Consider the following 17,510-nt stretch of genomic DNA (forward strand, 5'->3'; position numbering starts at 1 on the left):
CTACAAATTTGGCCTCAAAACTAATTTCTGATTCTATATCACCATTTGATATGATTTATTAAAAATATATATTTAGTTTTTTTATATCAAGAGAGAGCCACATGTGCTTCATCACAGAGCTGATATCTTGGGGTCTGATCCAGTAGGCAGGGACTGAACCTCTGTGGTTCAGTGAATCAACCAATCTCACTTGAGGAGCCCTCACCTTGGCCACTGAGCAAGGCTGGCAGCAGTGATTTATGAAGCCATTTATGAAAAGCTGTCAAGTACAAAATTAAGGGAATGCTTCACAGAGCTTTTTCCTGACAAATTATTATTTGGGCGGAAAAGTGGGAGAAATGTAGGAGAAAAGTGTCTCATGAATAACTGATTCTGAACAAAGGAATAAATGCATTAACACACAGTTATCCTCCTCCGGGCGTTTCATCCACTTCCTGGCTGGTTTAAATTCTGACAGTCAGACAATAAAATGATGAGTGAATGATGATTTTAGAAAAAAAGGCTCCTGATTGTAAAATACTTGATGTAAAAAGTATTCATCACATTATTCCCAAACTAACTGTGAAATCTAAATGTTCTCCTGTTTATCAAGGCCAAGACACATGATTATAGATAATGTTTGAAATAAAAAAGACATCGCTATAATAATGTTATGAAGTTAATGTTTACCTTCACAGCGGATCATAAATTCAGACACACCGTCGGTCACATTGTTGCCTCGTCTTGTGTCATCCTGGTGTCTATAGTGCATTATAAATGATGATGATTTAAGCACCTATGTCAACAAAGTTAATCAGACGCTATCAAAATGAAAATGAAAGACTTCCTATGGATCTAAAAGAGTAAAACAAAATAGTCTGTGTTAGTCTGTGTTAAGACTGTGCAACCTTTCAAATCAATTTAGATAATCAGGATTTTGACTGCATGAGTGTGTTTTTCCAATCTAAATACGTTTTTAAATATATCAGAGGAAGCAGGGAATAGAGCTTTTGGCTTCACATGCCATATTGTTTAAAAAGAGCCAGACGTATATCTCTTTAAATTATTTTCTGTTTAAAAGAGTTCAAGCCTGATGCAAAGTGTGCTAAAAAAGGAGCAGTAGTAGACTCAATAACCTAAAGAGGTTATAGAGTCTATTGCAGTGAGAGGAGGGTGTGGTGCCGCATCCTGCTGCTTAGTCTCATTTCTCTCTCTCTTTGTGTGCATGTATGTGTGCCAGAGACTGAGCGGGCTTTCATTCGGTTTTGACAGGAACTGAAGCCCAAGCAGTGCAGGAATAGTTAGAGAGAATATATAGACTGCAGACTGAATGCTTCAGCCTCAGCAGAGTAGCTGTAGTCAGTGAGTGTGATGAAGCTCTGTGGAACACATCTCTGACTGAAACTGCACATTTCCACCTGCTGTATATAACAATACTGTATTTTAAAAGAATCATAATGTCCAGGTCAAAGTGGTCCGATCCCTAAATTACATGTTTTGTTCCCCCTCTGTGATCTACAGGAAACGAAGCCCATCTGCATCCAGGGATCCAAACCAAAAATACGACCAAAGGGAGGGGGGTGACCACTCACAGTATGCCCCGACAGACGGCGGCATGCCCAGATCACCGTCCGACTATGGGGATGGGGACCCTCGGCGGGCTCCGCGGGGCCCACACATGTATCCAGATGCGGATGCGGCACGGACGAGCTACCGGGACCGGCGGGGCCCTGGACGCTGGCACTCCCAGGAATACCCTCTGGACCAGGAGCTAGATGGACCGCCCAGTGAGTATGACCTCCAGCGGCAGCGCCAAGAGGAGTTCCAGACGCGCTACCGCAGTGACCCCAACCTGGCACGCTATCCTGTTAAGCCACAGCCCTATGAGGAGCAGATGAGGATGCATGCTGAGGTTGGCCGAATGAGACATGAGCGGCGCCACAGTGATGTCTCCCTGGCTTACACGGAGCAGGACGACCCTGGGCCCATTCGGCTGTCCCGACAGCATCTCACCGAGCGCCGGCCGCCTATGGTGGGACAGCGCTCCTACTCTGTTGACCGGTCTTCCCCAGGGTCCATGGGTCCTGGCCTTGGGGGTCACAGAACCTCCAACCACAGCCCCCCCACGCCGCACCGAAGCCCTGTGCTGGGTGACCGATCCGGGGACCTGCGGAGAGGAGACCTGGGTGGGGGTGGGGATCCAATGAGGAGGCAGCAACACCATTTGGACCCCAGTTCAGCTGTCCGCAAAACCAAGAGGGAGAAGATGGAGAGCATGTTGAGAAACGACTCTCTCAGCTCGGACCAGTCGGAGTCAGTGCGCCCGCCACCCCCCAAGCCCCATAAAACCAAAAAGGGAGGGAAGATGCGGCAGGTGTCACTGAGCAGCTCAGAGGAGGAGCTGGCCACTACACCGGAGTACACCAGCTGTGAGGATGTGGAGATAGAGAGTGAGTCAGTCAGTGAGAAAGGTAGGAGCCACACACACCAGCAGTGTCTCTCTGTCTGCTCTGTCTGTGCATAGCTTGATTAAATGCTAATACTGCTCAGATATTTTTTCATGCAATTGTAAAGACATTCTTTTCTAATACAAATGACAAAATATTTCTTGGAATGTCCGATTTCATTGAATTATCATTGCATTTTACTTGCTGTCTCTTATTGATATTGATTCTGATGTGATTTTTGCAGCTTTTGACTCAGATATAACCTTCAGTTCCCCCTGTCTACAGTCATATATGTGATGTGTATGTTTGTACGTTTATATATGTATTTTTTATGTGTAGAGCTCATTATTTTTGGTTAAAGAAATATTTAGAAATCATCAGCATTTATTAATTAACAACAAAACGTTGTGAAAAACATGAGTAATAAAACAATCTGGGCAAACATTTATTAAAAGATAAATATGAAATGCAACCAAAATATGTATATTTGTTACTTCGGAGGACTCTATAGTGTATTATCAAAAGCTCATGTTCTAATTTCCCTCAGTTTCTATTTTCTGATCATGAAACAGTTAATTCTCTGACGTGTGTCTTGACTTTGATTCAAACAGATTTGCTCCTACCTCTTAAATCTCAGCCTTCACTGTAAATGTCCAAGAAACCATAAAATAATGAGCACTTTGGGGTTTTATGTATGTTTTCCCTGAATTTACTCTGACAGCTCCAGTGCCTGTGAGGAGGAGGCTCGTGCCCTCATGATCCTGATGTGTTTCAGTGTGGATGGGTGTTTTGTGTGTATTAAACAAATGTAATGCTGCTGCTCTCAAGGCCTTATCCTGTTGCTCCTGCTGGCACACTTCTCTGTGACCTGCCTCAGCTGCTTCACTTGATCAGTCAGGTTTAATGGACAGTGTTGAATAACAGACAGACAGGGGCGCAGGGAGAGGTCTCTGGTGTGGGTGTCTAGTAAAACATGGTGAGCTGTGTAAAAAAAACTATAATTTAGTATATTTTATTGAGTTGGTTTCTGTTGACTACTGCTTAAATGCATGGATGGTGATAAAAGTGCAGGGGACGATGTCTTCCTGTAGTTAGCCTTGACCGCTTGACATCCACTCTGTTTGCTTGACATCCATATAACAGCTGTATAAAGACTATTTAAACATTAAATTAACACTTTAAATTATTTCTATAAGGAGTGGTTTCAGTTTACAAAGAAGTATTGGTCTTGTGGAGATGAGAATTGAATCAGATCACTCTTTGCAAATTTCCTACCTGCTTCAAGACATGAGTGCACTTTTGTATAAACACAAACTGGCGAGTCAACAGTCAGCCTGACTGAATTAAATGCCAATTTGCATAGAATCAACCTCAAAAGCAATTGTTCAGGCGGTTGGCTTCTTGACTGCTCCACCTGACAGCTGTCGTAATTGCAAATTGATTATATTGTCAAACCTGTAATTATAGAGGCATTTACCGAAGAAATGTTAAAAGCAACAAGCAGGAAAAGAAGAAGGAGGAGCGGTTGACAACTAGAGGAATAAAAGATGAACAGGAAGCGAGTACAGTAGCAGTGTTTGCTTTTGGAAGTAGCACTTGACCAAAGCACCTGCCACGTGCTCGAAATGTTTAATCTAGAGGCGAGTGGAGGAATACAGCTGGTCTGTTCTGTTATGTAACGGTTCTCCTCACTAAGGGAAGCAGCATCTGCGCTACATTATTGATGTGGGAGTTTCCAGGTTTCCAGGTAGCCATGAAACAAAAATAGGGAGAGAAGCAGGTTGTTCTGAGGGTCTGTTCTTTTCTGTCTCTGTCTGTCTGACTCCTACACAGCTCAGAGAAAGCAAAGCACGTTGTTCCACTATCGACCTGAATAGATGAGGCTTTCATGTGGAACCTCCTTGGTTGATTACTTGAAAGAATTTATTTATTTAGGTTTGATGTACAGTTTTATTAATTTATGATACGATTAAGGCTGCTGAGATATGGTGGACGTGGTTCAGAAAATGTCACTGAATTATTTATTTTAAACCAGTGTCCTTGTTTGCACTCTTTTAGTAGACATGATTATGTAATAAACAGTCACAACAGAGACGAGGTCCAAATCCACAGATTTGGATGTAATATTTTGGACGGATGTAATATTCTGGAGAGTATTAATATAATCAATAAAAATCCTTCTATAATATGACCAGATCCAAAATCTGTATTTATGATACACAGAATTATTAAATGGACCAAAATAGAATGACTGTAGAAATGGCATCGATGTATTTCAGCAGAATCAGGTTGTGCATCAGTTTTAACATCCACTTTTCAGTCGAAGAAGCTGACACCATGGAGGAGTCTTACACTGTAACATGCAAACTAGCACGATTCTGATTAGCCTCCTCAGAGCAAATCAGAATGAATGAGAAGCAAAAAAAAACAGGGCAACTCAGCAAAGAAATTGTCAGCTGCCAATTGTAATTGCATGCGAGGCCATAGTTTGAGAGAAGAGGGATGAGAAAGAGGACAGAAAGCACCTTTTAAGTGACCCATCAGCATCTTGCGGTTTGTGTACTCAGCTTGACGGGGGTAGATCAGGAGATGGGTGTGCAACGGTAGACTAAGCAAGGTGCATGTCATGCTCTCAATACCTCTGCTACCCTGCGGAGGCCACTGAGGCTGGAGGAGGGCTCGATGGGATCAGAATGAGGGGGAACCAAAGGGAGGAGGAGACTGGAAGAGAGAGGGTGTGCCTGCTGTATCTGGCCTGGCTCGTGCCCGCGAGCACTAGAGACTGATTTATCCTGATGGCCTCTCCCTGTGTTTTCCTCTGTATCGATCCCCCTGACATGCAGTCTCATAATAGTGCCGAACAGACAGAAAAGGAGAGGCTGGCTGGCTTACTACAGCAAAGAGGTGGACGTTGTGTCGTGACAGCCAGTGTCGTCATCAATAGCTTTTGAGATCGTTTTTTGCACCTCAGTTAGTCTGGTGGAGTTTCAGTCTGTACTATCAAACTTGTTCTTTGAAAAATATTGATAATTTAACCTTTTTCAGAATAAGTTGCACTGCTTCTGTGGTATGAGCATTTTTACTGATAGAAGTTAGGTGAGCGTTTATTTTAGATTTTAAGTCGATGTTTTAAGATCTGCCCTCCAGCAGAGGTTTAACATGTCATGGTTTTACCTTTGTAGCTTGGTGACTGTTTAAACACACTGTTTCACCCTTGCCTCTTTTCTGCTCTTGCCTCTTGAATTCTAGTAAAAACAGCATCAATAATTAATGATCCAATTAATAGTTTACACTGGTTTTTATTGAGCTGTCAAAGTGATGGAGAGCCTGCTGGTAGTGAACTCCACCACTGCCTGCGCTCTGCCTTTGCCCTGAATCAGCACTTTGTGGGGCCTCGGAGCCGGGGCGAAACGGCAGGGCCGGGTGCAGACTGCTGATGCTCACAATTTATGGCCGTGATGAGTTTCCTGCTCCCTGAAAAACCACACAATGCCTCGCTGGGGATCAGTGCCCAATTGTGGTATGCCACTGTTAATAAAGCTTCGGGGAAATAAAGGGGAGAGGCTGTACGCGCCTTCATGCTGGCGCCCACTCAAACCTTCTTTGACAGAAACTGGGCAGGGGAGGGGGCTGCGATGAGAGGAGGAACAGGTACAGGTGGAGGTGACACTGTAACTAATATAACCTTGTGCAATCCATTTTGAATCTAATTTCAGATAACAACAATGATTGATAATCCTTGCAAGACTAAAGATTACAAATGAAAAAACATCAACGTCATACAGTCAAAGCAGAAATGAGTTAATATAACGAACGGGTAATCAAATGTCCACCCATGTCTCCACATAGGGTTACTACGTCACATATCTCTTCCCCTCCCCGCTCATAAATGCAGGCCTTAAGTAAACTATCATTAGACAAGTGACTTCTTCAGTGGAGAATGTCTACCACTATGAACTGTGCTCTGGCGTTAATGCTGCTGACAGAATAGCAACTGAGAGGCAATGAGGGTAATCACTGTTGTCAGCTGTTTGTTCGAGGTGCACAGGGGGCAAAGCCTATCTGCGGACAGCCCTAATGTTTTATCACACAGCATAAGTGAGTACAGTAAGTCATTTTAGCACACGCTACACTGATGGATGGACAGTAAGAGCAGACAGGAGGAGGGATATGAATATGAATGAATAGTGTTTTTTTGACACAGTTAAAATAACAAGGTGCAGAAATGCTAAAGATGAACCACTTCAACATCACCTCAACAATAGTGCAACATATGTTTAGCCCTGTGATGCTGCTAAAACAAACCAAATTCAAAAAAGTGCTACTAAATACACTTTTGTTTTAGTTCCTACAAACAGCAATCACAATGCACACATCTAATTATATGATGAGACATAGGATGAAAAATGACATTGTTAAAAAGAAAACGTTATGAACTCTCAGAGCTGGACTCAGTGTGGCTCAGTTAGCTGCATGGTGTGTGACTCAATAAAGATCATGTTTGCCCTGTCCACTTATATACTGAACCTCATGTTGTTCCAGATGGGCAGGTCAGTGTATTGAGGCAATATTTGTGCAGACAAATTAAGTTATCATAGATAATATGGTTAGTTGTGGTCAGTTTGTAAATAAGAACATGTACAAATCAAATCTACGACAGTAAGTCTCAAGTTGTAAGAAGCTTTTACTATTCTTAGTTATTATGAAAACAGAATCTTCATCGTCAGTATGTTAGGACCTGCATTCCTTCATCACTTGTGTGTTTTTTTAGAGGACTGGAAGCTGTCCCCTCCTCTTGACCCCTGTATGCGTCAGTACCCCATCTCCTCGTCCTGTACACTTAGAAGCATATGCAGTCTATTTTTATGCCTTTCCATCAGACTTCCCTGATTTGCCTGAGATTGAATCCTTGGCCAGATAATGCCTGAAGGAGGGTTGCCTTGTATAGATCCATTAGGTTTTACAGCTCTTTGCAGGGTTAGTGAAGTGTGGGGAATGTGATGTATATTGCTCAAGGGCTGCTGTTTTCAGACAACCTTACCTATGCCCGCGGCTCCATGGTTCAGTAGAGCTGCATACTTCATGTCAGCACCAAATAGGTTGAGAGGGAAGAATGGTGAAGCTTTCATTCCCACTCCTCTCACCCTAACTATCTGCGGCTCTATGTGACTTTGGTGAGCAGGTCTCCTGTGAAAGGCATGTAACTGACTGATAGTAGCAGCCTAAATTGCCAGAATCCGGCCCAGCAAGTTTAAGAGTAATGCCCATCTATTAGAGAGTGTAAAAAATCGTCAAGGACCCATAACCTAAACCCTACAAGAAATCCGCCATTGTGAATTCATTTGATACATTTTTTTTTTGCCATTGCCACACCATTACTTTACTTTAACTTCTCCAAGGTAATTCACTCTTTGCCATAACACAGGAAGTAGCTTTCAAGGGCCATGTGTAAAGTGATATGTGTTTAAAAGACCATTTTAGCACTTAACGGTTCAGCGAGTAAGATTAAGGTGAAAGGGATCTATTGGAAGAAATTCAATATAAACAATCCGAGTGATGTTTTCACTAGTGTGTTTCATCAAAATTATACAAATTGTTGTTTTATTTCCCCGTAAATGGCCCCTTTATATTTAAATACTTTATATCAACATCAGGAGTTGGTCCTCTTTACAGAGGCTGCCATGTTTTTTTTACGGTAGCCCTGACTGGACAAACTTAACACCTTTTGAGTTTTTGGGACAGCTGAAGGCTATCACATGTTCTCTCTCATGTTTGGAAAGGGAGCTTGAGGTGAGGGATACTCAGCTGCACCATGACACTTCACCACTAGATGTCACAAAATTCTATACGATCAATCTTTAAAGAGACTGAATTCTTATAGTGTTACTTCACTGTTGCAGCAGGAGTATCTGTATTATATATATAAAGTGAAATGTTAGACAGCATTCCTATTTCAGTAAGTAGAATCCATGTCCACAACTTTCATGTGCTGATCCATCCAAGGTGCGAGGGCCCTTTAATACTGCTTGGATCCTAAATTCACTTGATTACTGAATTGTAAAATGACTTGCCAGTGTAACCGGATAACATTTAAATGCCCATAGCCTCCACATAATGGGATGTTAAATGCAGAGATATGCTCCACACCAAGGTCTCGGACAAAAAATCCTCACTTTCTCTGCAGTCATACTCCAGCCCCTCTCAGACAACTGAAATCCTTTCCCCATTTGGATGGCCTCAACCATCAGCCCTCTTTGACTCTATACTACTCTCCATTGGGAACTTAGTTCTACCTTTGGATCCAATATTTTTTCCCTCTTTTTAATTAGCTTGGATTGTTAAGCCTCTTAATCAAATTGAAAGTGCTCTCCATCTCTCTACTCTGTTCATCCACATGGGAAAACAGGGCAAATCCTGTACGATGACAAAGTTAGCTCTGCAGTCCTGCTTTTCTTTCAGGTCAGATTCTCACAGTGAGTTTTATGTTTCTGTCAAATATTGCCTATTCAGACTGTGGCTGTTTCATGTGGTGCAGCAGATAATAGGGTTGCAGGTCTTTATTCCTCCTCTTATTTTACCACCATCAGTTTTGCTCTTACTATTCAGCTGGATGATGAGAAAATTAAGCAGTTTTACAGATTTGTCCCAGTATCCTCCTGCAATGCCCTGTCTGAAATGATCAAGGCTGTGTCCATGGATGCTAACTCACAAGTTGTAATCAGAGCCCACTCTTTGAAAGCTCTCCCTGGTGCACTTTAGATTGAGGTCAGTTAAGGCTGTGTGGCCCAGCAATCTGAATCCCCAGTTAAACACATTAGAGAGCTGCCCTGCTCCCTCCTGCAAATGCAGCTATACTGTAGGATAAGATAGCAGCAGGCTAACTTTGTTGCATTGTTGTCTGCTGATTTGGACTGAAGGACCCAGCAAAGAGTTTTTTGAAACAGTCTGGAAATTAAGAAATGAGAATGAAAGTGCTTATGGGTTTCAGCAGAGAAAGGAATGAGCAAGTGAAGAAGTATCAGCTGTTGAGATATTCTCAAAACATCTCTGTGTTAAATTTACAAGGAGTACCTTTAAAGGTTCAGAGTGTAGAATGAAGTTCATCTAGTGGTGCAGTTGCATGTTGCAGCTGAATACCCCTCACCTCAGCCCCTTCCTCCAATCATGAAAGAGAACCTGTGGTAGCCTTCAGGTGTCATAAAAACTCCAAAAGTGTTTAGTTTCTGCCAATAGATCCCTTCACCTAAATCTTACACACTGGACCTTTAGCGTTAACCTGTGATGTGATGGTGGAACACGTGAGGCACGATGACTTCAGCTGCCTTGGTAGACTTCACAGCTTGTTTGTCCTGACTGAACTATGTCCTGAGGCTTCTGTGTGAGAGAATGATTGTGGATTGTGTCTTTTCCTCACTGTACAGTATTGAGGTGGTCAAATCAGTATTGATTACTGATACTTTATTGTTGCATCTTTCTTTCTCCACACAGGGACCGTAGAGTTGCACATGATGATCACCTTTTGAGTTTGAGCAGTGTTTGAATGTGTGTGAGTGTTTGGACGTCTTGTTTAGTCCTGAAAGTGTAATATGTGCGTGTGTTAATGTATGTATGTCGTGGTTTGTGGTGTCCTCACCGGTCCCTCTCGCTGTCCTCTCTTGTGTATGTGCACCCTCACCCCCACCCCTCACCACCTTACAGGAGATTTGGATGGCCATTGGTGGGACCATGCGTCTTGGCATAGCAGCGAGGCCTCCCCAATGTCTTTGGTGAGACATGTGGAGCCCTGCCTTGACCCCCTTCCCCCCTCCCTCCTGCCTTTTAACCCCAATCTCTCTCTCTCTCTCTGTCTGTCTCCCCGACCCCAACCCCCTTCTCCTAGAGTCTTTTGTCATTTCATGTTTCCTTCGTTTTATTTACACCTTTGCATGTTGTTTTTCTGTTTTCTTTCTGTTTTTATCCCACACCTGTAGGGGACAGTCAAAGGGGAAAAAGAAAAACTATTGAGCAGGCATTTATGTCCGAGCCGACACACACCTTATCTGAGAGGCAAAAGAAAATGGTGCGCTTTGGGGGACACTCATTTGAAGAGGACTTGGCATGGTGTGAACCGCAGGTTAAAGACTCGGGAGTTGATACGTGCAGTAGCACTACCCTAAACGAGGAGCATAGCCATAGTGAGAAGGTACTGAGACAATCTAGCCTGCATTTTGTTATTATTATTATTTATGACCTACCCATCCAGTCTTTGTTTGCTCTCTGTCACTAAGTGTAAATAGGTGAGATGTTTGTTATTTTTTATTTAATTTCACGTTGTATAAATTGATTTCTCCTGCGATTTCGTTACTTTTTATTTTTCGGTTACTTTTGGCTCCACCTTGCTTGGTGTTGTCGAAAAAAGTCTTTTGGGGGCACCCTCTTTGCTTGCTACTTGTACTTGCTGTGTTTGCTCCCTAAACAGAAACTACACATCTTACAGTAGTTGTTAAAGAAACGCATTGACGCACAACCTCTCTGTTTGTCATGGCACACAGGAATGTGGGTCTCTCCTAGTTGCATGCTCGTTCTCCTCCGTATGTTGTGTTCTTGCTCTGCAGCGGTCCTGTTTAGTGCAGTAGGAACACCTTTACTCAGGCCCGTCCCTCTCACTCTGCTGCCCTACCCCACAGCACCCAGTCCAGACAGAACCTGCCCCCTGCCCAACTTTCCATTCACTTCTATAGCTAAACTCAAATTATTGTAAAAGCACAAAACAGGGAAGATTGGACTTGTTTTGCACCAAAAAAAATAAAACATTTGGTTTTCTTTTTTCCCTTCCACTGCTGCATCTGTGACTTCACCCTATCTGTGTCTCATGGCTTTTTTCTGTGATTTCTGTTCTTCATCCTTCTTTAAACTTACGCCTCACAGTCTACCTCATTGGTTCTTGTATCATAGATTATATTTTCCCCCTTTTTCTTCATTGTCTGCTATCCCCTCACTACTCCACTTGATGGTGGTTGTATGTGTGTAGTGAAGAACCGGAGCGAGACTCCGGTCTTCCTGCTCCAGTTGGAAAAGCTGGTTTGAGGAGGAGTGTTGTGGCTGCTTGCTTTACTCTGCATGGGGCGCTGCATGAAGCTCACTCCACCTTCACACCGGCAGGTTCACACAAGCTCTGGATATAACACCTAATACTACTGTCGAGTTGTATTTATGAGATTTGTTTTGCCCAGGATTACCCTGAGGAACATAACATTCCTTCATTTAAATTTAATTGAGCATGTTGTTGACTAAAACATAAAAATCCAAACTTTTGATTAGTGAACAGAGTTTGTGTGAACCTTCTTCCCTGAGTGAATAAATACTACCCCCATGCCCTCTTTTCACTATGAACAGTTGTCTACTTTGGTCTTAAGTGATCAAATTCAAGTGGATGAGTTGTTAAACGAAAGGTGTGTTGTTGCTCTGACCTTGTAGCACCCGGTGACGTGGCAGCCGTCCAAAGATGGGGATCGCCTAATAGGGCGAATTTTGCTCAACAAGCGAATGAAAGATGGAAGTGTGCCTCGAGACTCAGGAGCTCTGCTTGGTCTGAAGGTGAGTTTATCATATGTCTGTCATAGCTGACAGTTCTGTGGAAATCTGATGGCTTCATGTGATTCTTTACTGATTATATACTGTCATGTTAACATCAATTATTTCGTAGCTGTGATTTCTGTTTGTGGCCAAAATTAGTTTGTGTGTCTTACTCGATTTTGCCCCGGCTTCTAGTTATTGATTGCATCATGTGTTACTATATTAATCTTCATTAGTGACTTGATTATATTCATGATGAATTTTAAAAGGCATTAGTTGATTTTCAGATCTATAATTTTCTCTGCACTCACATCGAGCTAAATTAGTGAACTGCATTCAGCCTCTCTGACTGGGCAGTGTGTATGTCTTGGATCTTCCCATCACAATTCCCACATATTTACTTGTATTGTATGATTACATATTTTGTATTGATTTAAACCTTCAGTGTTTAATTTCATGGCAGTCACTGCCTTGCCAAAGCATTTAAATACTACGTATTGTTGTAGATATTGGTTTCTCTTCTCTTGCTGTCTAGCTGTTGCATAAATCTGTGGGCGGTGCACACTGGTATATAAAAAAGCTGATCAACTAAAGTCCAGAGGAGCACAGTGGGCCACGAGGAGGGAGAACAGTGAGCAGCAAGATGGGGAAAAATCATTACTGATTGAATGAGCCTCCTGAAATGGCATGTTTGTGTCTGCTCAGTGCCTCTGCGCGTTTCTGTCGGCTCAGCAGCAGCCAACCAGCTCGGCTCTCCAGCCTGTCAGTCCATCAGTTTGGCTGCCAGCCCTGCCCTCGCTGCCCGTCTCCCTCTCTCTCTCCCTCTCTCGCTCCCGCCTGTTACATAAAGCAATTTCATTTAGCAGACTTCCCTAAGCTCCTTTGTATGTTGGCATTCAGCTGCCATTAAGAGGGATTTTTATTTGTATGATGCCCATGTAAGCTGAGGAGAGTGGAGTACGACAGCTTCAAACTGTACAGTACAGCTCTCGCCCAGGGCCCTGCACATCATGGAGCAGCATCCGAGTGTGTATATTGGGAATGAAACATAACCATGGATACTTACAAAAAAAAACTGTAGGCACTTTACCATTGACCCTTTACTTGTCATGCTTTTATTGGGGACTCATACCTTGCAGGAAAAAGATAAAGTGACATCAACAGGAAATTGTGTTTGTGGGGTCTTTGTGTTTACAATTAAGAGTTAACATGGCACATTAACACTTTGGTTACAGTAACCCTCAGAGCCAAGTGAAGTTTACACTTGTGCTTCATTGCTAATTCCTGTACCCTCTCTGCTTCTACAGGTGGTGGGAGGCAAGATGACAGAATCTGGTAGACTTTGTGCTTTCATCACTAAAGTGAGGAGAGGAAGTCTAGCAGACACTGTAGGACACCTCAGACCAGGTATTAAAAACAGACCCAATATTCCATTTATGGAAGTGAAATCAGAGTATTTGTTAGTATTCAGCATGCTCACATAATGATATGTTCCAAAGTTTGACAACACACATGCACATACATTTTGAAACATTTCATACATTCAGTATCTCTGATGTTTTTTTTGCAGGTGACCAGGTTCTGGAGTGGAATGGGAAGCTTTTACAAGGAGCCACATTTAAAGAAGTTTACAATATCATACTAGAATCCAAGCCTGAGCCACAGGTGGAGTTGGTGGTCTCACGGCCTATAGGGTAAGAGCTCACAAATAATGACACACACATACTTACCTCCTCCAAGGACGTTATGTTTTCCTTTGTGTTAGTTGTTTGCCCCCCCCACCATAGAGAAAGTGCTGCACAGATAAATGTGTGTGTGAATGGGTGAATGGCAATAACTGTGCTGTGGAGTGTTTTGAGTGAACACCAACACTAGAAAAGCTCTATAGAAATACAGACCTTCTGTCTCACACGCTTTCTGTTCTCTGTTTTCTTGCAGAGATATTCCAAGGATACCAGACAGCACACATGCACAACTGGAATCAAGTGAGTCATTTTCTCATTATCCCATTTCATCACATCAGCCCAAAAATTTCAAGTAAAGGAAATGTCTCAGAGTTGCTTCTGTCTCTCTGATCTCTTGCCCTCCCCTCTCTTCTTGTGTGTGTCTTTCTACCCCCCCCCCCCCCTCCTCTTGTTTTATCTCGTCATGTTACTTAAACTACAACATCACTATTTAATAATCGAATCACTCTCCCCTGCACTCTCTCAGGTTCGAGTTCTTTTGAGTCTCAGAAGATGGATCGTCCGTCCATCTCCGTCACATCCCCCATGAGTCCCAGTATGCTGAGGGACGCCCCACAGTACCTGTCAGGACAGCTTTCAGTAAGTGGGCTCAGCATGACAACACATGAGATCCTCTGGAGCCACTCTATTGTTTGATTGCTAGTGCCCGAGTCATGTGAATTTGTTAGAGAGTATGAAGTTGAAAATTAATAAAATCCTATGTTAAATAATTGTTAGGGCAACCAGGCACAGCTCCTCTCTCTCTACCTGTTCAGCTGGCCCTTTACCAACCCAGCACAGGGTTATAGATCAGGTTACTGTGTGTGTGTTGTCCATTATCTAGTATACAATCCCTCTTGGGGTGAATGGGTAAAAGGCTGCATTAACGCAAAAGATAAATCAACACTCAAAGTTAGGATCCACAGGGGAAATACCTTTAACATCTGGGTAACACGTCTCTCACAACATCGATATTTATGAGAAAATGTTGGGTTTGTCTGCCACTGGTATTGAATGTAAACATTCAGTCTGTCCCATTGAGTCATTAGGACCACATAAACATATACTGCATCCTGTGAGTCAATCAGAATAAGCCTTGCATCTTGTGAAACCTTTCTTGCCTTCTTACCTGTAGTTATATCACAGAAACAGTTGAGTTCACTGAATGAAAGAGCTGCAGTGCCTGATGAGTAATTCCACACAGTAAAGAAGTGTCTTTAACGTCACTGTGACGCAAGCTCTGAAGCAGAGGAGAAAAGGTCCAGAGAGGAAAGAGAGATATAATTGTGAGCCATCGATCATTTGCTCAAAGGGTCTATGAAGAACAGAGCAGAGAAGTAATCTTTGATAAAGTAGAAAGAGGAAGGGAACCAAAGATATAAATGCAAGGTGAAGAAAAACCCACTTACTGACCTAAAGCTCCCGTCTTAGACTACAAACATCTGTTGTTGTGTTTAAAGTGTATTGTGAGTTTTGTTGTTGTATTGTGGGGTTTTGGTTTTATTGTATTTCTTTTCTGTTCTTTCCTTTTTTGCCGTTCAATTTTGCTTATCCAGAGCCAAAGCCTTAGTAGAAGAACAACGCCTTTTACCCCTAGGGTCCAGGTAATGGGCCCTGTCTGCAGGGCACAATCTCTATTTGGTCTTTGCTCATTGACTGTTGACTGGCCTCTTTTCTGTTTCCATATTTTGGAAAATGCATTCCCGGGAAATGGCAGCTTCAAGTTTCCCTTTTCTTCATTTTTCTTCTACTTGATTTCTTGGTATCACTGTTCGATGATAGTTATTATTACTCATTTTAACCCATTCACATCATTATTCTTAGGTGGTGCATGCTCAACTAATCTGAAAACATTTGAACAGACACTCTTCCATTGCCTGACATCTTCTACTGAGTCCAGTGACTGACCGCATCTTGTGTTGTAATTTTGATTTGGGATCTCCACGATGGCAATGAGGGAAGTTGGCACTTTTACATTTTCATGGGTTGTTCTCTGCTTCAGTGTGCCTTGAGCTCAGGCCTCAATGAGTCTAACCCTGCACACATTGACAGAAGGTCTCCTCCATGTGTGAGTTGGAAATGTTGTTGATGGGTCTGTAGTTTCATGAAGACACCAAGTTGACCGTCCTAATTGAATGCCAAGCATTTTACTTTACATTTGAGAGTTGAAGAATAATCAAATGTTGCCTCCCAATTAAGAAACTTTAAATCAAGCAAACCTACAAAGATTTCCCCCACTAGCACAGTCTCTTTTAATCTTTCATTGTATATATAAAATATATTTGGTAAAAATACAATAGCAGACTGTTTCTATGGTTTGTGTTTCACAATTACTAGTGTATTCTTGAGTAAGTCAGGCTTATGGTTATTTTTTCTCCTCTGAGCATTGGATATTTATTTATTTGGTTATAAGTGTTTTACAATCACTTTGTGTAGCAGTACTTTGAGTCAGTCAGTCTTAAGGGTAACATTTACTCCTTGGAGCCATGGATATTTATATCCCGCTGACATTATTCTTTCACTTTTGTTCTCAGAGTATCTAAGAGTACGAGGACGATGTTACCACACATAATCCAATCATTCAGCTTTCATGATGACTGTGGTTCAGAAATATATTTGCAACTGCACACACAGACAATTTATTAATATTTTGCAGTATGTGGTATTTTTTGGTGGATTACACTTTTAGATATTATTTGGTACAATTTGCTTTCCTGCTCTCTGTTTTTGCAAACACCAGATCTGTTGACTCGTCTTGGATGCCCTCTTTTGAGTTGCTGCATGTGTAGCTGGTAGTTTTAAACAGCGCAGACCCTTTCCATAATCACGTTTTTAAAGAAGTATGGACAAGATCTTAGAAGTTTTATTTATCTCATTTCATCTCGTTCCTTTAAGGCCTCTGTTGGACGTTTTTTTCTTCTAAGTGTCCTCTTTGGAGTCCATACTTCCCTTTTAGTGTGAACTGTCTTTGATTCTTCTTGCAACAGCATGATTGATTTCTCTGCATCAATGCCCATTGATTATCTGAAAAAACATTATTAGGTGCATCATCAACACCACTGGTAGACAATGTTGTTTCAACGGAGCACATGCTGTCACTTTTAGAGCATGTTGCCTTGAGTCAAAAGGACATTCAGGCCAGCTGCATTCAGTTCCATTCAATAAACTGTATCCATCAAGGGAACATGACCACATACACCAGGCACACAATGAAAAAACACATGTCTTGTCTCTAAAGTAGGATCTCTAACCGTAGAGACTAAAACATCACTCAAAATGTATGATCTTATTTTGACATCATTAGCATACCAAAGTAACAATGACAGGTAGTCCAACGTTTCAATCAACTATTAAGCTTTGATACATTTTCCAACCAAGCATGTGACATAACCTCATCTTGGCAGGTAGACTTTTTCTTCCTTTCCTCTAAAGGGTAAATACAGGAGAAGACCTAAGCTGTAGGAAAGAACTGTCACTTTAGGCATTAATAAACAACACAAATATATATTACTCAAATTCTAAATGCAGTTGTCTTCTCCTGCATTATTCCCTCTTTCACTCCCATTGACCCCGATCTGTCCCTCAGCAGGATGTCTCTGCTTTGCCCCTACAGGTCAAACTGTGGTATGACAAAGTGGGCCATCAACTTATCGTCACCATCCTGGGAGCCAAAGATCTGCCCCCCAGGGAAGACGGCCGGCCCAGGAACCCTTACGTCAAAATCTATTTCCTCCCTGATAGAAGGTAAGAATAGGAAGAGTTACCATTTTCTGATCTGCCTGTTAGCTAGCCAACTGATGTAATA

At 42.2% G+C, this 17,510-nt stretch overlaps 1 protein-coding gene across 3 annotated transcripts in view; it reads left to right on the forward strand.

Annotated features, from left to right (window-relative positions):
• rims2a (regulating synaptic membrane exocytosis 2a) overlaps window positions 1-17,510 on the forward strand; it is a 129,535-nt gene that overhangs the window by 62,378 nt on the left and 49,647 nt on the right. For all 3 annotated transcript variants that reach the window (XM_053432046.1, XM_053432047.1, XM_053432045.1), the window contains 9 exons: window positions 1,501-2,450; window positions 10,397-10,608; window positions 11,883-12,002; window positions 13,289-13,388; window positions 13,552-13,675; window positions 13,920-13,966; window positions 14,193-14,305; window positions 15,262-15,309; window positions 17,319-17,449. In XM_053432046.1, the coding sequence (XP_053288021.1) occupies window positions 1,501-2,450; window positions 10,397-10,608; window positions 11,883-12,002; window positions 13,289-13,388; window positions 13,552-13,675; window positions 13,920-13,966; window positions 14,193-14,305; window positions 15,262-15,309; window positions 17,319-17,449 (1,845 nt within the window). The remainder of the gene's footprint in view (window positions 1-1,500; window positions 2,451-10,396; window positions 10,609-11,882; window positions 12,003-13,288; window positions 13,389-13,551; window positions 13,676-13,919; window positions 13,967-14,192; window positions 14,306-15,261; window positions 15,310-17,318; window positions 17,450-17,510) is intronic.

Source organism: Pleuronectes platessa, chromosome 10 (assembly GCF_947347685.1).
Source record: "Pleuronectes platessa chromosome 10, fPlePla1.1, whole genome shotgun sequence".
Classification (NCBI taxonomy): domain Eukaryota; kingdom Metazoa; phylum Chordata; class Actinopteri; order Pleuronectiformes; family Pleuronectidae; genus Pleuronectes; species Pleuronectes platessa.